Raw genomic sequence first — 24,656 nt, forward strand, 5'->3', positions numbered from 1 at the left:
GGTAATAGATTAGCCAGGTTTTGTAACCATATGTAGTCACTCCCATCATACCACATAAAGAAGCGTGTCTCCCGCACCATTAGTTGAACTTGAAGACGTCAAGGTTACATTTTACGAGCAATGATTACAGTCGTCAAGTCGCAAGAGAAAGTGAACTAACCGGCTGAAAGGAAACACATTGTGACCGTGTTTCTACTTAATTTTTATGTACCGAGATGATAATGGTATTTACTAGTGAAAGGGGAAAGTTAATTGCAACATAGATGACTCGGTACAGAGATCACTCTGTACAACAGCATGACTCGGTACAAAGTTGTTGCTTAGTAACATATTTCATGTATTATGTTGTGAGAAATCGTGTAGTAATCATTTCATACATACGGATCGGCGATATGAACTTTATTTATTTTATGTTTTATAATTTTGTCTTACAGGACTAGTTTTGATAAAATGCTATTTGGACATTTTGTGGTAGTCAAGGGTCATAGGACGAGGAAGGAACTGCGTAACTGAATTACACAGGCTTCCAAAGTTGGTTTTCATCCGTTTGCGCGCAATGTTAACGTTCATCGAGTTGTCGTCAAACCAAGATTTAAAATAAAACTGTCTTTGAGTAAATTGAATTTTCAGATATCATATATAATGGATTTTATACTGAGACTTTTAGATTTAGTTAAATGAATAATTTCATGCCATTTATGTCTATTTGAAATATTTTGTCACCTCCGTTCCTATTTTGTCGCTTCTATTTCCCCGTCGTCTAGTCATCATACTATTTTTGTAAAATTTAGGAAAAATACCTTTCTACAAACTGTTCCAAACGTTGTCAACATGTCTTAATTTCACACTTTTAATGCAACTTTAAGTGTTTGTCTCAACTTCTTTACACAAGTAGGTAATGAGACGTGTTTCCCGGGGTTCACATTTCTGTTAATAGTTCTACTTTTTGTCTTCGATTTTACATTGCCTTGTAAACCTCACCTCGAATTTCAGATCAATTTCCATTATTCATTGTAAAGACTTTATCCTCCAGTAACTAAAAATGTGAGTATTTAGTTATATCAACAACATACGCCTAAATTGGTATGTGGGCATTTCTTCCAAAAGAGATGTAGGTTTGGTCACTTTAAGCCATTCCAACGAAGAACATAGCAATCGTATAAAGAAACCACATCCATGTTATGTTATGTTACAGCTAAAATGATGTAGGCTTGGAGTTTCACTCATGGGACGTTACGGTTTTGACACAGAGTTAGACATATTTCAACTCTAGAGTAACTATAACAGAGACACAATAAACACAGCAGGACCCTTTGCCAATCACATTGCACACTGATAAGAATTGCTATTCTTTCACATTGCAGTAGAAACGGGCTACTAATGGAAACATTACACAAGGACTTGATGATTTTAATGCCTGCAGTTGTTAACTTTCTAACTGAAAATCAACATTTCAACCTGACTTCTTCTACATCATGGAGTCGCCACTGTGCATGACACCTACGTACTAGTAATTGTTTAATTTGCCGCATTAGAAGTTGTCTGAGGGTGTGTATAAATGTCATGATCGATGAGTGAAACACCAAGCCTACCTCATTTACGCTGTAAATGTCATGTTAGATGAGTGAAACACCAAGCCTACATCATTTTAACTGTATCATATCGATGTCAGGTTATCAGCATATTGTTACCTAAAATGTTGCGTTAGTTTACTGTGCGTATTTACACTGCAGATCAAATGTAAGTTGTGACATTTGTTAGCACACATTTCAATGATGTTGGGTTGTGATCAAGTATCACTCAAGATACAGAATATGTCTTAAAGTAGCCTGTATTTTTTTTCTTTCCCTCTTTAAGCTCTATAGAAAGTACTGGTTGAAAGCTTGTGAATTGTTTGCGCGAGATCACAAATGTCAGTAAAGTTAGTCAATAGGAAATTAGCAGTGCAGTCTTTCGTCGGATGTTTGTTAGTCGTGGGTGCGGAGAGGTAACTTTATAATCAAAGTCTTAGACTAGCTGAATTTTCGGAGTGCTACATTCGCTAACTGTTTTGGATTTAAATTTAGTGGTTTTTCTTCAAAATTTGTTAATTTTTTATTTTCAAATAGACATTCAAAAAAGTCAAATATTTCGTGATCATAAGTTTTTGTCGTGTTCAAACTTTGCCTGAATTAGAAGGTTTAATTCACTCGCTGTTCCTACCAGTACGCGATAGTATTCAGACGTTGCGAGGCGACGACTTTGCTTTAGATGAAACGTGGCAAAAAAGGCACGAACGACTGTCTAATCGTGTGTGCGTGTGTATGTGTGCGCGCACATGTCTGCTTACAATTCTGTGAGTGTATGTGCGGTGTGAAAGCGCGCAAGTGAGTATTTTCACCGAGTTGCGACTATACAGCGTAAGGTAGTAAAAACCAAACTTTCCAGATAAGACTATAATTCATCTGAAAATAAACAGTTGATATTACTACTTGACAGGAACAAGAACATAAAATGTAAACAAATGTGACTGCCCTGGCCCTTGTTACAAATCATTGACTTTGTCACCCATATTGCTATCATTTCCATTCATAATACCGTAAAACATTTAGTATGTCATTCTGCTTACTACAAAGTTATAAAGTCTATGCTATTCTCGACAGTAACGTTTATCATCTAAACGTCTGGACAGTACTTTCACTGTGTGATTTACGGGGCAAATAATCTCCATGAAATGTTGATGACGAAACTTTAACTAGACATGAAAAAAAGAGTTCACCTACTTCGCTAGCTAAGTAATTATAAAGAAGACACTTACCGCTTGGACAAGGTCCTACTCTTTTAACGGAAACCTTCTTGCCAAAACGATATGCATCGGCCATCATTTGACACACATTAAGGTAGGTTTTACCATTGGTTCCACAAACGATGTCATTGTGTTTACAGTAGCAGACGGTAAACGGTTCAGCGGGAGTCGATTCTGGATGTGCTTTGCATTGTAAGTTTTTGCCGCATTTACCGTATTTATACTTCTGTGGATTCACTTTGACGATTTCATCCCTATCGCAACGCATCCCTTCACGATTGCCGCATACGTCACAACAATCGCAGCGATCTTTCACCATCCCCGATACACATCCGAACTGTCGCGTGCATTCCTCCGGTTTACAAGGTTCGCATTTAGGCAACAGATCACCTTGTGCTCTGACAAGAACGAAAACAGCTGCCAAAGTTACCAGTAACATCTTCATGATTTCAGTCGTAAAACTTAAAATTATGCAGGTGAAAAGCCTTTCTTTTCCCAAAGTTCGCTCGATCAAGAGCAAAATAGACTTATCGCCTATATGATCGAATATCAAGTTGAATGTTAACTTTTAGAGTTCGTCCAGATATATCAAGAGCGAGTAAGCTGTTTCAACTCAACCACTTTTTGCTTTTAACAAATAACTCCAACGTTAGTTCTGAAGTGCACCACTTACTGCCTGCCTGCCAAAGTGATTAAGGACGAAGAGTCGCAGTAGCTGTCGCGATGTATTAAATTCGGTGAGTTACACCGTTACCCCACTAAAGATGAAAATAGTTCACAACAAAAGCTGCTACTGCGCAGCTTCCGATACGACCCCCGGTAATGAACACGACACTATAGGCTTGGCTAGATCACAACAATTTACCGCAAAAACTTCCACAAGCAATAAACCTTGAGACAAGTCTCACTGGGAACGCTGTCTCAAATAAGTAAGTCGCGGGAATTTCCTCGACAATGAAATGAAAAACCGGATTTTTACTACTTGAATGACTTTGGTACAGTGATTTGGCATTTGACCCTTTGCTTAGTATTGCGAGTGAAAAAGAGCGTAAATTGCCCATAGTGCTGCAAACCCCTGTTGCATTTTAAACACCGTGTTCAAAAGACTGCTTGTATAGGTATATTTGTTCACGCCATGTTCATTTAAATCACCGTGTGGTGGTTTCTATACTCCAAAACTGCGATAAGGAAAGACTCGGTTGCATCATGTGGTTACAATATCCCAGAAGTTGTCTCGTAACTTTTTACAATTCGGACCATCGCCTTACTGATTGCACAACTAAAAGCTCGTAAATGATTTACATTTTGGTTGGAATCATGCTCGTATATACGTAAGTCGATAATGTCTTTGGATAAAAGTAATGAACCATAGTTGTTAGAGGACATAAAGGAATTTTTATTTGAATGTGTATCTTTCACTTCCTGTAAAAAAAATGCCACCTGATTAGTGTCAGATTTGTATTCTTGATGTTGACACTTTTTGATGCAGTAATTAGGCTAATAAGCCAAGCTAAATCATGGTAACATTCTGTTATCAAACTTAAATTAAAGCCCCTGGAAGTTTACCTTCCTATCGTCTTCGTCAAGTTACTAGATTATCACTGACCTGAGGACAGAAATCAACACGAATAATTGTGTTTCCGATTAGCCAAGAGCTAACATATGTTTTCTGTCATTAAGGGGCTCGAATCACTCTACTAACATGTTCCGTATGTTTTGTTATACAATAGAGTCATGATACTTAACTAACCAGCCTTTGAAATAAGCCAACGGTGCTTTTATTGGACGCTGTAATAGGTGAACCAACAAAAAAAAGAACTTACGTGAAAGGGGTACAAAGTAGCATGAATAGTAACACCATACAAAAGTTATCAAATAGGAAAGACAACTCCATTGTCTATGCAAATGCAATCTCCCAATGCATAACCACAAAGACCCAGCTGGTGGTATTTTTACATTAGGTGTCCTTATCGTTCAAACGCGGTCGCGTATATTGTATTTTATGTGTGTTCAAACATGAACTATGGTTATTAACTGTGGGCGCTATAACTTTGTTCACATTACAAATTACAATCGACTCAAGGGCGACATAAGTCATAAAACTGATAAACGGCTTTTTGGGTTGGGTTCACATACTGCTAGACTAGCTACGAACACAGTAAAACTCACTTGTAAAACAAAAAAAAAGTACACACATTTAAGTACATGGTGGGGGCGTACTGAAATTGGTCAAGATTCAGACCACTAGAAGTGGTCCGAGGTCAAGATACAGACCGAGTATAATTTTCATTAGTTTGTTGTTGAAAATTAAAATACATCAAAAAAATACTGGTAATGTTTCCATGCTAATTGATTTAATTAGGTATATACTAATCATGACGTTTTTGTGTACATGTTTACACTGGCTTAATGTTTGTTTGTAGATGGTATGAAAGTCAAAATTATCTGGACTATAAAAGTATTCTATCGTGTGTCAACAAGTAGTAAATGATTCAATGAGGTTTGACCACATGAAGGCAATAATATGTTTTAGTGGGTACAACAAGATAAACAGGACTGGTCGAAAGTAAGGTCAACAATTACGAATAGAAATACACGTTTTTTAGGAGTGGTTACAGTTAATACGGTTTTAGCAATTCATGATTACTAATAAGCTACGTACCCCCCCCCCCCCCCCCGTCACTTTTGACTGAAGGTACAATAATATATTCACAGTGTTTTATACGGTCAGGATACCAAACTAGCATTCTGTAGTCAGGAAAGTTACTGTATATAGAAAATCGTTTACTTCTAAAATTGGCTTGTCTAAATCATTATACCAGAAATGTAACTAGAGTACTTAACGATCACCTAACGATCAAATTATAGAATAGCGTTTTCTTTCTTGCTGTTCTTATTCACTTACAAGTTATTGAAAGGTCTTCGACCCATTTGGAATGACGTACTTTAGCACATCACCTTAAAGGGGATTAACAAACAACGAAAGATACCTTTATCGACCGACGGATTAGGGTCTTAATTCGCAGTGCATCATTGACGCTTCTTCGACTACAGGTTTGTTTCTCATACAGTACATGTACCTGCATCAATAGATTTCCCCGACACGACCTTTGAAAACGTTACCATTGATGGCGCGCTCTACCTTGATCACTCAACCCTTCGAAATTTTCGAATTTAATTTTCACAAGTTTCTGATATAACTAATACGACAATTCGACCTCTGCTATGGAAATTCATTGATTTGAATTTACCGACAAGAATGAACTGCGAACTGGATAAGACAGTAACCTTTGACTTTTATTGACGTTACAGGTATTCCACGATCGATCATGGGTTCACTGACGTCATTGGTCCAGGGTTGTCAATGCAACAAACTTTTCCCTAGATTACAAACGTTCGATTGTGAGTGCATTGTGTATTATGTACTTCGTATGTTGTTTCCAATTTACAAACTTATGAAATTTCAAGTTATTGTTTGTTTGTCAATTAATTTTCATTTTTGCACGTGCGTTTGTAACAAAGCTGCGCTTATCACGTGCGGCAAAGTAGATCCAAACTAAAGTCCTATGCATGGACTTTGATGCATGATGCAAAATTCGACGTCCTTGGAGCTGACTTATCTGTGTTGTCGGTTTTGTTACCGATACTCTTCAGATTTGCTAAATGTAATGTTTTGTTGCTGTACGTTTTCATTCCACCGGATCCCATCGTCGATAATATAGATCACGGCGCCCCTAGCGGTCGGGCGATGCATTATTTGCGTAGTCAACGTTTTAAAAAAAAAACCAGGCTCATGTACATAGAATAGAAAACAATGATGACACCATTATAAATGTTGCAATGGTATTTGCTTTCAGGGGGTATCGCCCTCGGCAGACATGTTTTTTTTCGATAATCTTCTGGTAGAGTGACCACTGTTAAAATATCTATTTAAAGCTCGCTTCGTTTACTTTGCTTACACCTGCGTGATTTCACAACCTCAGGTTCCTTCTCCCTACCTACAGCAATTTTCCGGACAGCATTGTAGCCAAAAAGCATAGTAAGTTTGTGTATTTGCTAAATTCACGATAACCACTAAATGTAGTTTGCTGGATACTCGAGTGTTCTCAACAAGCATTTGGCAATAATAAACGCCATATCAAAACCCATATAAGCAATGTTAATTGTGTACCTTGGTTTCTAGACATGGCCACGGTTGTCACACAATGTAGTATACCTTCGTATATTCTTTATACACTGCATACTGGCCTATAGCTAAATTAACGTCTTCCACATATCTCAATATATACAGTTTGTACAAGTGTCGTTGCACTATAGTCAACTACAAGAGTTATGTTTTGATTTATTCGGGGTTTTTATTTTGTAAAGTATTTGTCCAATCGATATTCAAGTCGACGACACATCGTATCTTTGAACAGACCGCTGACACCTCTAGACATCAATATCGAGACGTCATTTCAAGTGTATTTCATGCCATCATTCACGTTAACACAAACCAGGTGTTACATAAAATATAAGTACAGGTGTTATATTCAACTGGTGTTCTCTCTACATCATATATCCTCGAGTTGTTTTTACGTGTCAAAATCGTCCTATCGTCCACAAAAAAAGTACTTACAGACGTTTTAAACAGACTGTGTCACACATGAATTGTTGTATGTATTCTACGATAAGAACAACACTTCAGACAGACCAACGGGTACAGCTTGACGTTTTCTTGTAGCCTACTTTACAGCGAGCTCTGATCATAAAGTAAAAGAAGTCTGTTATAAATTGAAACATTAGATATATGCAATCCGTCAACGAGAAATAAAAATACAGTATGCCACATCTCATGATCAGGATACATAACTGTTAAAGTAATATTTACCGGTATCATAGCAACGCAAAAAAACATAATGACACACCACTTAACCTACAATTTCGGCATTGTTTCATGAGCTTCATCGGTACTTCCCCCAACAAGTTAGGTATACTTGATTAGATGCCAGCTTAGTTTAAAATTGTATATAATATACATGGACATTTGCGCCAGTTCTTTACACAGGCCCCAGACCACTATATATAGCTATGTGATCTAAGCACAGACTAGCCATACCATGACCCGCTCTGAGAGGTCAAGGCCTGGTAAGTTATTAAGGGTAATTAATTTAAATGGCCTTGAAGTAAATCAATCAAAATATTATTGTTTACGATTTTATGTCGCAAATCTTTTGTTTTTGTTTGCTGTTGCCATGGTTATACTGTATTTATTTTTTTGAAAACAATTTTCAAAGCAAAATTACAGAAGTATTAGTATATAGTTAATATTGTCACTAAATTAAGAATAATCGAAAGTATTCACGTTATGTCGTGGCTACGTCATTGATCATGTCATTTTAATCAAATTTCGTCGCTACTAGATTCTGGTGATTCAGAACTGAAATGTCACGTGTATAGGCTGACTTTTAGCTTCTGAATAATTACCCTGGTAATACAGATGATCAACGCTTGCTTCATACCTTGATAATACGGACTACGATCAGTCATCGCTTCATTAACCCGATATTATGGCCCATGATCAGTTCTCACCCAATCCAAGATTAATTTATTATACTGTCACCACAACCAACAACTTGAAGGAAGTCCACCATTTAGAAGCAAACCCTATTAACATTCAAATCATGGCCGCACAATTTGCTAAATAAATCAAGCGATGACAAGTTTCCCTATTACCGGAAGAAATTGAAAAATAATGTAGCTGTCACTTCAAGAAGGCTACGGAAAAGAAAAATGATAGTTCTATATTCTATGGCACTTTTTAGTGGAAATGAGATACGCACTGATTGAAAAACTCAAACGGGTAAAATCGATATTTGACGGACTGCTTGCTCAGAGTAAATTTGATTTGTTTTACTGCAGCTATGTTGGGTTGACGCAACGTGACGTGGCATAATAGAATTGGCTTTCATTAGTAAACCATAGCACAGGTGGTGGGCTTGAATAGGTGATTTAGAATGTACATAGATCCTAGAAGTGCAAAACATGGTAGACTGCCGACTGCGATAGTGAAAATCGTTGTTCCTCATTTCATATTAATGACAACTCATGACCCCTCATTTGTCGAGCGACTGACGCTACTCACTATAGTGTTTAATCGATAATTGCACCAGATTTTCACTATATTGATACAAATTTACACGAATTATGCAAATGTCTCAATTTACGTCAAAACAGCAATGTACACTGTATTTAGTTCGGCGTTCGCCTGCTGATACCACTTTAGCGTTGGGTGATTTTTGTTTTTAAAAGCAGTTCAGGTTCCTTCTTTCTTTTTTCACCAGAGTGTCTTACAATAGCGTCGATAAAAATATAGACCCTACGTGTAGGGGCTATGATAAAACTGGTTTCGTAAACAGACCATAGATCTACGTGTAGGATCTATGGTCAGACACATCCCCTATAACTGAGCTTAAAGCTTGGCAGTCAATATGTTACTTGAGATCTCTATAGAATTCTATGAGTGGTCTGAGATTTAACGCAAATACTATTAACTACATTTGACTGACTAACTTAAGACTACGTCAATGTACACCAACAAAACACAGACATACTGCAGGTGGATGAGTTCTTTGTATGCTCTTTTTTTCATTACAATGAGATATCGTCTACTTAATCCAATAAGTCTGTATGTATATAACCGTTCAACTTTGTACTAGAAGTGAAATAGTACTGTTTTATGAAAAATAGTCAATTCTATCAGACGTTGGTGATGTCTCTGTGTTAAGCTCGTGTCTTTGATAACTACAGTATGGGTAGCAAATGATAGTCTTTGGTCATGCCGATACAACAAATTTAAAATATTAGTAACTACAAATTTAAACATTACATATTTATATTGATACCAAACTTCAATGATTTCATTAATAACAAAGTTTTACAATTAAATGATTCTAAGTGTTGGCCTTCTACCCATATAGCTGTATACAAGATAGAAATGTGTACGTGGGTGAAATACATGTTTTCAGCGCCGTTTGATGAAATGAACTGTAATTAGTTTCTAAGTTTAATTTCCGATATTTTGTCTGTTTATTTGTAGGCAAGATTTAATTAAGTTCAAAATTTAAGTGTTTAGTATGTTAATGTAATATATATTATTTCATTTTTTATATTCACAGGCTGTTAATTATGTTTTACATAGATATAGGGGGTGTATCTGCAGTTTATGTTTCCATTCATGATTGGTTTTACTGTTCACTTAAGGCAAATATGAAATAAGATCTCGTGAGTACTCCAAACATTTACTACATTCACTATTTCACTTCATATCCTATGAACGTAATACGGACGCACTATGGACGCACTGTTGCGTGCGTTTATCTCCAGTCACAATTGGGATCTGAATGACTGTGTAGCAGGTGTCCCCTGTGGTTATAGGCTATAAGTTAACACTAACAGACACTCAGGACGGAAAGAGCGTCTACTCTTTAGAGACTGATATACATAAAAAGTATACATGACATGTGTACGCTTCGTCGAATCTCTCCAATTCTACAAATCATAAAAAGACGCTTTCGAAATGGTCGTCAGTCTGTCTGACAACGTAAACATAGAACGGGAACAAGGTGTGGGGACACAGACAAAACATAGTATTGTTTACCTTAACAAATATAGTAACTTGAAGAATGGAACTGTTGTTATGTGGACCACTTTCATGGGAGAATTCGGCTAGTAATTGTGCGCTTGGAAGCTATTGTCATAACTCGATTTGTGATTATAATATCAGTACTATGAACCGAACAATCAGAGTACTCACCGATAGGTGTTAGAATACTTTTAGTGGTGTTTCGAAAACTATAATTAAAAGAACTTTTATTGTGATTCCCGTTCAATGATTTCGAATTCAAACAGTAATGGCTGTGGATTCTACCACCATTGTAAACACCAGTATTTCCATCTACACAGATAGCTTGGTTCAACCACAGACAATGTGAGGAAGTCCCGTTCAATTACAAATAATTGGGGAAATACAGCCATTGACTCTTTGTCAATACAACTTGAATGTTATTATCACCATGGTCATTGCCCCCCCCCCCCCCCATACCATCAAAACCAAGTTGACAGGACTTATCTACCACAAGTACTAGTATCAATCACCAAACTTATTCGAGCGAGCGACATTGTCGAATTCGATAGCTACATGTAGGTCCGATATCATGACTAGACTTCAATAGATTTTTAATACTTTAATGAGTTTGAGTTTAGAAAAGTTTCAAAAGGCAGTAAAATGGGACTCAAATAAATGTAAAAGGGGACGTTTGGAATATGGGTGTTGTTGCTGTGTCAATCATTTATTTGGAGTTTGATTTTGTTTGAATGCATCATACAATCCCATGTACTTTTATCTTTTTTTTCAATACTTTTGGTTTGGTTTTGGTTGTTGCAGTCAGTGTGTTTATCTCGGACTAAATTTTCAAAACTAACGTTAAATAACAAAGAATTCAGTTGACCTTGATATGTTGGTGATCTAGTATGACATAAATCTATAGATGCCAAGGTACGCACCTGTTACCTGTGAGTATAGAAAGGTCAATTATAGGGGGTTCACCTTTCATACTTAGACACTTAACAAGTTGTACTTTATTCATAGGTAGACATTATGTACTGGTATTTATTGGGGCTGACATTCCGATATGCCATATTTTATTTGTCTACACATCGACTAATCGATAAAGCCTCGTCGATCTGGGTTTTTTTGTTTGTTTTTTTTCTGCTATTTCAGCGACCTCGTGTCTGAGGTTCGAATAGAATAGACAGGGCTGGCCAATATAATTATAAACATGTTTTACGTCAGTGGTTCATAAATATATGCATGAAATAGCTCTATGCTGTAATATAACGACCCACATATACCTCTATCTCTGTCTGTCTGTCTGTCTGTCTGTCTTTGTTTGTTTGTTTGTTTGTCAGTCAGTTCACTGTCTGTCTCCTTCTTATAATATCACTGTCTGCCTTTCTCTGCACCCATGTCTGTATATAACTGTATTTTGGCCTGTTGGCTGTTGGTCTGCTTGTTCCCCCATCCCACACATACTCTCGCTCGCTCTCTCTCCCTACACACACACACACACACACACACACTCTCTCTCTCTCTCTCTCTCTCTCTCTCTCTCTCTCTCTCTCTCTCTCTCTCTCTCTCTCTCTCTCTCTCTCTCTCTCAGTTTTGTGCAGTGTGAGGTCGCATTATTTTCATTGCTATCATTGGCAGGAATATTTGTCTCCAGACCTGTTCTTTATATTTCATTGTTATCTTGTATTGTTCCCCATCCCAATCCCTGCATTCAAACCATGTGTGTGAATCGAAATTTAAGTCTTGTACACAGGTAGCTGTGTCAAAGTAAGACTACATACTATACGATTAATCATGTCCCAGGATATGTCATATGATAAAGGTGTGGTAGGACTAATAATATAAAATGTAATTGTCTGTTTTCAATAAGCTAAACATGAATTATCGGCCAGGACAACATTTACGGCGTCCTTGTTGAACAGTGTGGTTAATTGGTCACAGAATCCAAAATGCTTGTTGGGAATGCAAAGTTGACAATAGCGATCTTCCTCTAGGATCAAAACAATCAACCTTCAGTTTGAATCTATTGTCATCGCTAACAAAGCAGTACCATTAGGACAATACAATAGGAGATTGAGATCACCAATCTATTTGTGGTTGAAATATTTCGGCTGTTGCCAAATTTACCCAACCTGAAGCATATCCTAAGTATTTACCTACAGCATTAATCCAGAGGCCTGAGGTGTTCCTCCTAGGCACTAGACCCCGATATGCCCGGCCCTGTTGTCGAGTTGCCTTTTGAAAATCTTGTCAACAGCTTGATCATGTAACAGTGCTAATCCATGACCACCTGCCTGCGAACAGATAATCACAGTCATACACATTCAGACAGATGTACAGGCAGACGGACGGATGGACACATATACACACAATATATACACTCACAGAGAGAAACACACATATACACACACTCTTTAATAGGCCCACACACATACATTAAGGCAGGGCATACACATAAGCGAAACAATAATCTGGCTTGCGGCAACAATTGTGCAAAAAATTCCCAGGTCATAAGGTTTGACAGTACGAGAGAAGTACAGTGGACTAAGAGGCCACTCTTCAGAGTTACCAGTATCGTGTTATTCAGATCTGGAGTAGTCGTTTTAAGATGACCAGTACCCGGAGAGTGCTATCGCCCTAAAGAACCTTTTAATACCTGTATACCATCTCCTTGATTGTCACAGACTACAATACATGTAGAGTGCGTTTGGTTCATTCAGTGATTTTGGTTTGTCACATCATTACAAACATGTATAGTAAAAGGGCCTATTAAGCAGGTCGTTTTTCCTCAATAATGTTTTATTGTTCGTCTCGTTCATACTAGTAGACTGAGTTTTTCAGACACACAAAATTGTACACCAGTCTTTAAACACTTGTGTTATTCTTCGTGAGTAAAATCACATCTCGTTAAATCTGACGGTGAAAGTAGTGCTGTAGGTGTTACAAGGCAGGTACAATGTACTTATATTCATTTATTTTTACAGACCCTTTGTACTTATTGATTATTGTGACCGGTGACGACCACTGCTTGGGCTTAATTACTGTGCGATTGAAACACGGTGAAAAGTCTATGAGACACTCAAAATCGTTCAAATATCCCTTTTTTGCTATCTTTTGAAAGGTTAGGATTTGAATTATGACTAATTTTAGTTTACTCACAGTTCTTCTTGATCACAGATCAAAAATATGAGGAGGGTGCCAAACGTGATGGCAAAGCAGGCTGGACAAGTCGACTTATAGAAGTTATAGGTAAAAGATCATCAAGGAGATACAACAGGAGACTTTCGTATAGTCTGTCCGTATGTTATTAAATAGAGACATCGTAACTGGTCTGATATAGATAACAAAAAGTTGTTGGAGCGAAATAAATGGCAGTGAAAAAAAGAAGAAATATGAAAGATGCATGCTAAAAAATACCTAGGTGCAAATATTATTACAGTGTGTAAATTATTAAGCCCTGCCGAAACTACTTAATAAGAATACTGGTTTACCATTGTGTGATGCGGTTATAAACTTATGCTAGATCGAATACTTCAACTACATTGTCTTGACGAACATGTACTTTGTGCTGAAGCTAAGAATCATGATTTAAAAGGTGTCACATTTGAATCAAACTGGCACTTTCTGTAACTGAGCGACAGTTTTCGACTAGCGTCAGAATATGTCATAGCTTAGACAACTACAATAATGGTCTGAGGTTATAGTGACAGTTTTAGATCATGCATGTATTTGAATTCCCAGTGGGGGGCATCTCTACCAATTATTTGATATGATTCAATGTGCTTAGCAGTTATAACACAACCTAAGTATAAAATATCAATCTGAGACAATAGTAACCACCAAAGACCATATAGAGTTAGACTGTGTCCCTTTAATACACATCCTCAGCAGCTATGCTATGTAGCACTGGAGTTTGACGTATGAAATGAAAGCTGTTTTTGAAGAGGAGTTAAGCCTGCATATGTCAAGTTTTTTGTTTCAAATTCTATAGTCGGGGTGATGAAATCTTTTAATTATAAACTTTATATGACCCTAGAGAGGGGGTTAGTTCATAAACAATGTCTAAATAGGGGATATAATGACGGCTTAACCTTGTAATCAGGTTATCCGAAAGCACTGTGTCTACCTACAATATCAACTCAAGTACTAGTAATTTACTGTTGACAGTAACACATACAAACAAGATTTATACGCCACGTAAGTTTACATTGGGGTACAAATCGCCCGAAAAATCGCACACATGCTACCAATTCTGACTATCTGATTTCGTGGGGTTACCTTTGTAAGGTTAATTCGACCTCAGACCACTAAAAAATTATTTTAGTGGGCTGAGATTCTACATTGTGTATATCTGTCGTGTCGACTTCCTTTCACCGTAGACCTAACTGTTTATAGCAAAGAAATGTTTGTAGGCTAGAAGATAAATGACACTACACTATCTGATAGCCAATAAAACATTGACGTACCTCTTAATTTTCCCCATCATTACATGTACATGTACTTTGACTAATGACAACTAAACTGCTGATCTGAAGTGTTCGTCTAACCATGGATGTTACTAGTGAACCAACTAACGTATTTCGGTATTTGGCTTCGTTGATGCTCCTTCGTTATTGACAAACACGCCAATGATTTTACTTTTGTGTTAGCGGTGTGTTATGTATGTTTATATTTCTATCAGAACATTTCGACTATTAGACATGTCGTTGGTGTGGGGTGACGGTAAACTTGTCCAGCAATGAGCCGAGGGCAAGGTTGTCCACTAAAGTCTACAAGTAAACACAACGCCATTTACATGTTGTGCAAATCTTTACATAACATCGTCACATCTCTTTCTCATGGGAAAGAAAATACTGCCATCCATAAAACTGACCGAATAGCTTCAAATTAACCGACAGACACAGTACAGGCTGTGGCACTGGTGCCACAGTAGAGCTACAGCTCAGAGCTTTCTAGAAATGATTACTGTAGTGTTACTGACCGGTACATCGACACACCTCGGTGTATGTTTTACTAGTTTAAATAATTTATTCTCTGACTGATCTTTCCACGGTGCACAGATTCAAACTTACGCAGATTGCTTCACGTTTACGTTTGTTTTAAATTTATTGGTCCAGTTGCTGTTTGTTTGGTTGTTTGTTTGGTTGTTTGGTTGGGTGGTTGTGAAGTAGGGCCGTGCAGCCGAGAATAGAGAAAAGTAAACTCACTGAGATCAGTATAAATAACAGAAACCCAGAATAGAAGAAATGCTCTTTCGGTGTTTTTCTTGGTACTATAAATAGCTAGCTAGTACAATGAACTATAGATAACAACAAGCCTCCATTGTCTTCGTCAGTTTTGACACTATGTTGTCTGAAGACATCATACAAATAGATCTTTTGTGAAAAAGAATGAGTTTGTGTGTTTAACCATAGAAATAGACAGGAGAGAAGAAACGGAACACGGTATAACGTACTGTCTCTATAACAAAATGACTTACGCTATGTGTAGGGTGTTTTTCATCAATACATATATTTGTAATTCAAAATGAGATTTCCAACCTAGAAGTAAATTAGTTGACATTCGCTTGATCCCAAGATGTCGATATTAACTTTTGAGTCACGGTATTTAAAGTATGTGGGACTTTCGATTCACAATTATCCAGTTATGGTTACATCGTCTTTGATGGCTAGTTACTATAAACACGAGAGTTATGTCAAACAATACTAACATTTGCCATTTCTCTTGACAACGCCTCGGTCCACTATAGAAATAAAGTGGTCTGAGATCAATAATGATAATAATTATAAAATAGTATATAGAAATAATAATAATAATAATAATAATAATAATAATAATAATAATAATAATAAACTACTGCATTTACCAATACTCCAAACATACAGTCACGAGCAAGTACATACATACATACATACATACATACATACATACATACATACATACATACATACATACATACATACATACATACATACATACATACATACATACATACATACATACATACATACATACATACATACATACATACATACTGTATGTATGTATGTATGTATGTATGTATGTATGTATGTACGTACGTACGTACGTACGTACGTACGTATGTATGTATGTATGTATGTATGTATGTATGTATGTTACATGTATATATCGTGTTGACTACAGTGACATTGTACTAAAGTGACCGATCTGTGATGCCTGTTAGCCTGAGGTAAATTGATCGATCTGTAGTGCTTGCCAGGACTATTGTTTATTCAAGGAATGAAAATGTTTGACACGGAGACTGGGAAATCATTGTGTGACATAACTTAAGAGAATGGAGTAAATCGGAATCCACTGATTAGATGCTATATCTACAGGGTTATAAGTGCATTGATAGTCAATTCGGTCGTACAGGTAAATGTACGTACAAGCCACGTTTGAACTTCAAACAGTATCTTAATAATCTTACAAGTACATAGCCAGGTATTTTAGGTATTTTTCGAAGTCTAGACTGCCATTAACTACTTGTCATTTGACTGCATACAAACGCCACTTTGCGTCTGTAAATATTTAATTTCAAGGTTTGATCTTTCTCGTGTTACTTCCAAATTTGATTACATGTATTTGCTTGAGAATTCTGCTAAATAAACGATATATCAAATTCAGTGGTGGATTTGCAATTATAGTTATCCCTCTCACATGCTGCTATGTAATGGCTGCCAGTCGCATATGTCGGAAAAAACAGAATATTAAAAAAACAACGAACCTTTTTGAAAAAAAATTGATAGCGACTGTATAAATCGAACAATTTTGATAAGGCCACATATCATTTGAACGTAAGTATTACTTGAAAGCTTGGAGAGGTTGAATCTAATTACTTTTGTATCACGAAAGCAAACACTTCGTCCTTGCATAGGTTATTAGAATGTGAATAAATCAATTATTGTCTGCCTACTTGCATAACTGTGTAAACCCAAATTTTCATATAACTGTCTTAAACTAACATACATTATCTTGGAAAACAAACAGAGGATTCGTTAAAACTCCGTCTGAGTCAGAGCTTCTTGTTTCCGACGATGTAGGGCATGTTAGTATCGTTGCCATGGGTTACCAGCAGCTGGATGACACTTACGTGACCTCGGCCTCTGAGCAATTGTGTGTAACCATGAACTAATGTACAGTGTTGTTAATCACTGACACATGGATTCATCGTTTAATGTTATCGTCAGTTTTTGAATAAATGTGATGTGAACTTGCCTAGAAACGAAGACAACCTCATACAAAGAAAGAACGTCACTAGAATCAATTAGGGATATTTTCCAACATATCTCTACGTATAAATACTGATATCACGTGACCTTGATTACCAAGTTTGTGATTCTGTTTTCCAGTAATAATAGCTGCCCATTAAAATATTTTACTACTTATTGTAGTTTTACAACACTAAATTCAATGACAGGAAATCACGCTGAAAGCACATCCTTTGTTCTCTGTAGTTATTTTAAAATATGACTACATTTAAATACATTTTGATATCACAATATAATACCTTGAGATGGAATTAAATAATCAGCTATATATAACATTCAATGAAAATGTCAAAGCCGTTAACATTTAGAAAACACTAGAACCTCGCAACCGTATGAACGAGTAAACGATGGCAATTTCTTCATATATTAATGTATGAAGGAAGAAATCTCAGCTCCTTTGACTGAAGCTGTTAGGGTTAATATTTAATGTGGTTGGCGGGAAACGCGGTATTGCGAGTCATTCATAACACTTTCCCATCATTAATCTTTTAGATTGTTTTCAGTTTACCGGATGAAATACAGTAGTACACGGCACTGTGGCTGTATGTGCGAGTACTACAATATGGTCAAAGTTAGAATAGAATGAGTCGTGGTTCGTAACACACTACGTCACAAGTTGATATTTGTATTTCAAACTTCTTTGCAGTACTATAATTTCAGACAGTTTAAGACTTTCCCATCCGGGTTCCCATCCAGTTATTTAATTGCGACCGGTGTTTTAGGATTGACTAGCCACCGAGTTTAGGTACTGACTGACTGACTGACTGACTGACTGACTGACTAACTAACTGACTAACTGGCTGAGTGAATGACTGACTGACTGACTGACTGACTGAATGACTGACTGACTGACTGACTAACTAACTAAGTACCTAATTACAAAATTAAATGACTTATATTTATCAATTACACATGTAATTGATTATGACCAACTGACATTATGGTTGATAGACAGACAGACAAACACACACACACACACACACACACACACACACACACACACAAAGACAGATTTCATAAATATACTGCTTATCTATTAGATCAAATGTCATAACTGAAACGAAGTTTGTCGAAAACTGCAAAGTTGATTTATTTGACTATAAGTTCACGTTCTAGCTACCTTCAATGGGTATTAACGTTGTCATTGACCTTGGATTTGGTACAGACAAGGAAGAAAGTTTCTACCTTGTCTGATGATTTGGGGTAACTTGGTATCAAACTGATTGGATGTAGCCTGCTACATTGCTGTCGTATCGATATCTAGTCAATGTTTCAAAATAGTTAGAACGTCAAATCACTAAGACGTGTCTTTATATCTTTTTGTGTTACTCCCCTTTCAAGTCATGTACATACACAATGATATAATCATGGAAGTATCACATACTCCAATGATATAATAATTAAGATATAAAATACCAGCGTGTGTCATACTGTACAACACAGACCGGATAGTATCCATGTTTACAAGTTGTGTTGTTTTGGAATCAATCATGTGTCATCGAAAGGCGAACTGTGTGGATACTCGGCTATTGTCAGCCCAACGGTATCGAAGCGAGACGTCTTTACCTGTAAAGAATGTAATGTTTAACTTCTGACTCCATAGTCCACACCAACAGTGGGACAGGTTTGATACTGTGGCCATGCTGCATAACAATAGCGAAAACGCTTCTACTGATCGACACCTGTTGATTCCCGCTATACACGTAGTTGCTAAGTGATAACACATATAATAGGGAACAAGCTCAAGACATGGCTTGTTTTATTGCGTAATATATACACCCACAATATCAACCGTGAGCTAGGTACATGATGTGAGATAACAGTCAATGCAATTTTGGACCCAAGGCCAGGATCCGGACCACTTGATTACTTTCAAAATTTAACCAATTGCGCTGCTGTAGAACTTAAGTCCCCATTGGATGCGTACTCGAGGAAATGACAATTTCTTTTTCCTCTTTGGGTGTTAGAATATAAACAAGATTTGGTAACATGTAATTTTACTTACGCCACTTTCAGCATATGGTTAATCAACTCAGCGTCCGTCGACATTATTTTCTTCTCCTCGGCATGTCTCTTGACGATGCAATACGTCGAAAACAGACATAGTAGTAACGATTTCTATGACACCTACTGACAAGCCATGGATCCTTCCGGGAGAATTACTCTTCTGCCATCGACAGATATTACTTTCAACGTACTTGTACTAAAAAAAAACGGACACCGTTGTCAGCCCAATTTATCGTAATCTTATCGACGTCCGAAATTTACGTCTGCTAACGATCTGTTTTGAAGCTCGAACACTGGCTAGTATCTTCACATATTATTGTGTAAACCCTTCGGCAACACGCTTTCCTTTGGTTTTCTCTGCAAACGTTATCCAGGAGGGGATGTTACAATCCGATGATTCGAATCGAAGTCGAACTTGAAGATCTCTCTTTCCAATGGCTACACTGCATTTGGTGATACCTAGACCTCGTAGCTAGACCCCAAATAAAGTCGTATCTCATAAAATACAACACAGAAAGTGAAGGTGAACGCTTCACTGCCCAAAGTCAATTATTTTTCAACGTTCCCTATTGTCTCGTGGTAGTCTATTTCGTATGGGACTTCTGAATGAAATGTCGATTTCAATGATCATTCGCATGTAAATGAGTCCACCTAACTGCTCAACGCAGCAAATTGCGCAGAGCGTCAAGTTGCCATGGTCACAATAAACTGATCGTATGGGGGCGGAATTCTTTAAAAAACTGAATGTAATTTAGACAGCATCTTCTATGTTGCTCTTCTCAGTTACATGGTCATTTGGAAACACATAATGAACTCGCATGTGTTTATTTCATCGAAAGAGATCGCCTGGACTACTAATGGATCGATGTCCGGCGTTTTGCCATTCTTTGAGAAATAGGCAAGTCCGTCGGTGTCAGCTGCCCCGGATAAGTTATAACCCTGTCAAAGTCGAGCATAGAACCACATATAAGGCACTGAGAAAGGTGAACACAATGTCAATCAGCAGTGCATGTCAACTTTTGAATACAAATTCTCTCAAAACAAGTTCTGTGCGAGCTTTTATCTGAATATGTGGACACATCCATGGTTAAAAATAATAATAATATTAAACTAACAGTCAACAAACATCAATTTTTGCATCTCGACTACACCGAGTAACCATTCATAAGCAGAGGTGCTCTTCAAAAGTTGGGTTTTATTTCTATCAATGATTTCTGCATGAATGCAATGATCCAAGTGACGTTCTGCATGACTAGATTCAAAACACACTGAGAGTTTTGTTCGTGTGAACGGCGTTACTACGTTTAGCAAACAACAACCGACGATGGTTGTGTACTGTTTTAGTTCACCACTAAAGGTACGAGTTAAGGGTCACAAGTCGGCCCTATTGTTATATTGTTAGGGAGAAAGAAATCGGCTGAAATATACTCAAAAGCTTTTACGTGCAGTAATGTTAAATAGTGTGTAAGTTGTAACAATGATATGAGTCAAAAGCCTCCGACCTATCGTAAGTTGTTCTTTCGTAAGTACTGTGTACAGATCATGTGAATACTGATTCAAGGTCAAAGTGATCTTAACTTTAAATTGCCTCCAAATTTACCACGAAGTTTCCCGAGATAAGTCGTTGTGACCGGATCATGTCAGTAATATTGAACCCGACAAACCTTACCTGAAAAACCACGTGATTTATGAGATGTGGCAAAAGCATTGTCATTTTAACAATGCTTGTGGAAACCATAAATACTAAAAGTTATATGGCAAAACTATGATGATGGATGTACATTTCTACCTTAGAGTCATTATTAAATTTGCAATTATAGTGGGCTGAGTTATTAATTAAAATTGGTAATCATATGCATACATCTATAATATGACAAATTAACATGTACAGGGATAAACAATTCAGTGGTTATTGAGTCACGTAACCCTGTTTACTTGTGAGCTAAATTTAAATATTTACATGTGAATACTTACTTATATGAATTAATCTTATCACTGTGGTTTAGAGTGATGTTTTTATATCGTGAATTTAGATAGCGTATCTTTGTATGTATTATTTCCTGTCAAATAAAATTATACTAAACTATAATATTTATATTTATTATGCAAGACAAGTGATTTTTGTATACGTGTGTTTAGGCATTAACCACCGTGACAGTACGACTGATTGCTAGCCGCCATTTTGTACGACTATATATAGGTTGTGGTATATCTGATGATGTATTGACAATTTGTGAATACGATCCAATGACTCGTTGCTGCACTGTCTTCTTTTTTTTCATGCCATGTACGGTGTTTGACTGGTGACTGTTCATGGCAGGCGGACGAACTGTGACACAGTGAAATGTCACTGAAATTAGAGCATAAAACTAACGCTACTACATTTTCGAAGAATAACAATCCGTTGTTGGGCCATCTTTTTGGTAAATATACTACTGCTCCAAGTTGGGGTTTACCGTGAGTATATGCTTTCATGCTGATAATACGGCCCTCTACGGTATACCATGTCTTTTGTTTTGTTTATGTTGTGCGCGTATTCGAACCATATAAAGATCTGCAAGTTCATTCCTGTGTGGTATATCCCTTGTGATTAGGAACTAGCATAGTCGCATCGTGTGATTGAAGCGGCAATCAGACCAATATTTGACTCTAAACTTGGGGACTTTATTACCTACACCGCAGAAGACCTGGTGCTTGGTAATATAATTCCATGCATGCTGGGGATCATCTTCCACGTTTATAACAATTAGTTTTTGCCTTACTTTCTTCAATTTACAAATTATGTTTCCATTCACAATTTGTTCGAAAAACCCCGGGTTTAATCTCAGACCAATGTGGTGATGTGACGTGACGTCTTTGTGACTCACAATTTGTTGCTATGAATTATTAAATTATTATCTCCGATTTAATTAAATGTCAAATGTTAAACTTAATTTTGTTGAAACCTTAATTAAAAAGCGCCAAGATGCAATCAATTTGCCTTTTAATTAGCTTATGAATGTTCCTACGTACCATATATATTTGTTCAACTTGAAAATTCCCGACGATCATTTGAGGCCTTACCCTGTACACACCCGTATCTCATCGATCGGTCGTCGTAACTTCGGCGTGCTCCTGAAACTCACGATTCAAGCCAATGGACGAAGACTCGGACTGATACGTATTAAAGATACAAACGAGTTTATCACTGAGGTACGTCTACAGTGATACTGAATATAGTTTTATAAACAACTCTGGCGAACGGTCTACCATGATTCCATATTTGCAACTTCAAGTTCTACATAAAAGTGGTATCTGAAGGAATCCTTTTGTCGGTTACATGTAAACTTTTCATGGGGCCATAGCTTTATAGCAGTATAAACACATATACGGCGTGTGGCGGCACATCCGCCAAAAGACAACGCACTCTGCGCGTCAACGCGTCGACGCTAGTTGACGGTAAAGCGCGCGAAAGCCTTGCATTATCACATATCGATTGAGGGCGCTTGACTAAATCTATGATGACATTCGATTTGTTTACCACGGGGAATTAGCTCACATGGTAGAGCGCTCGCTTAGCATGCGAGAGGTACCGGGATCGATGCCCGGATTCTCCAATTCCTTTTATCCCACTGCTTTATTTTTCCTTCCCCGATTTTTCGTTTCGTCTTTGTACAATAATATGTTTACATTATTTTTACTCTTCCCTCATCACTTTTATTTGCTTCCTCGTTTTATATACATACATAATTTTTAAAATTTTCACACAAGTATTGTTCGCCGCATGAACAATGACCACAATAAGTAGCATTTGGCACGTTTCTGAGTTTACTGTAGACATACATTTAATCATGAAGAACAAACCACTCATATACAAGTAAGAGCGCCTATACATGTAAACATTTACATTCAAAATGTGAAATTCTTATATCAGCCATCTCTGAGAGAACACGACTGCTGAAACTACATGGGTCAGGAGCGATAAACAGTTTTTTTCATGATTTCCCGGATTTCTGCTAGTAACGTAACTTTATTTCCATATGCTTAAGCATGCATTGGAAATTGGCTTTACATGTGCACTCATAAAAAGAGGTGAATAAAATTGATAAATAAAGATTAATAACACATTGGAAAGAAAGTGCAAGTGAAATGTAAAGGCAAGAGACAAAATCAATGTAACACTTCAAAAACATTTAAAAGACACATGACGCTAAAAAGATTTAGCTTTGATACTCCGGTACACCAACCCAAGGGTAATTGTTTTAAAAATGTATGTGCCGGATGACTAGAATCCTTACTGATGGATGTAGTTTTGGGAATGAATCTGGATGATGATAGATTGATTGTATGTATGGATAAGTAAATTCGGTACCGACGATTCTCTGTGCTGTCAAGTGCATTCGACTCACCGTTATGTTGGTGATGTTGTTAAACCAGATGGTGATGACATACGTTAAAACACTCTCCACGACAGTAAAATTGACTAGAATACTACGACTCATTCCAAATTTCTTTAAACGTCTGAGAAAATAAAGACGCTGTTGTACTTTCTTTACAAGGTGTTAAGTATTTGTTTGCCGAAACGCCCATTACGTCACTTTCTTGGTTTTCTCTATATTTCAAACAAAGTTTTAAACATTAACATCATAACTATCATTTCCTCTGATAGGTTTTTCCTATTTCCTGTCGTTATCACTGTCTTACCAGAGTTTATAGCATACATTAATTAGTACCCAGCTAATCCTAGTAGAACAAACTTACATATCCCAAGATTGTAAAGAGAAAGTTATATCAGAAATCCAGTAACTCATGAAAGAAAGCTGTTTATCCCTTCTAATCTCTGTGGTTTATCTTTGCGGGGGTATACCGATGAGGGCGTCCTGACTCGGGAATCTTACAGAGACTAACAGCATTTATAATGTTACACTAGTTTTGCCTATAATATGTACGTTACAGACTCTACACGAAATGGGGACAAACCTAT

The 24,656-nt window shown here is 37.0% G+C and overlaps 2 protein-coding genes and 1 non-coding gene across 3 annotated transcripts in view; 1 reads left to right on the forward strand and 2 right to left on the reverse strand.

Moving 5' to 3' along the window:
- Positions 1–3,230, reverse strand: part of LOC144446809 (insulin-like growth factor-binding protein-related protein 1) — an 8,598-nt gene extending 5,368 nt beyond the window's left edge. Inside the window, exon 1 of the mRNA XM_078136650.1 lies at positions 2,798–3,230. Coding sequence (XP_077992776.1) covers positions 2,798–3,230 — 433 coding nt within the window. The remainder of the gene's footprint in view (positions 1–2,797) is intronic.
- The window catches only part of LOC144446523 (uncharacterized), a 47,128-nt gene extending 27,279 nt beyond the window's left edge, over positions 1–19,849 (reverse strand). Inside the window, exon 1 of the mRNA XM_078136305.1 lies at positions 19,692–19,849. Within this exon, the coding sequence (XP_077992431.1) occupies positions 19,692–19,735 (44 nt within the window). The 5' untranslated portion in view covers positions 19,736–19,849. The remainder of the gene's footprint in view (positions 1–19,691) is intronic.
- A 3,367-nt stretch (positions 19,850–23,216) lies between these two features.
- On the forward strand, positions 23,217–23,289 carry Trnaa-agc (transfer RNA alanine (anticodon AGC)). Its single transcript has one exon. It is a non-coding gene; the product is annotated as a tRNA-Ala (tRNA).
- The last annotated feature ends 1,367 nt before the right edge of the window (positions 23,290–24,656 follow it).

The sequence above is a fragment of the Glandiceps talaboti genome, chromosome 15, assembly GCF_964340395.1.
Source record: "Glandiceps talaboti chromosome 15, keGlaTala1.1, whole genome shotgun sequence".
NCBI lineage: Eukaryota > Metazoa > Hemichordata > Enteropneusta > Spengelidae > Glandiceps > Glandiceps talaboti.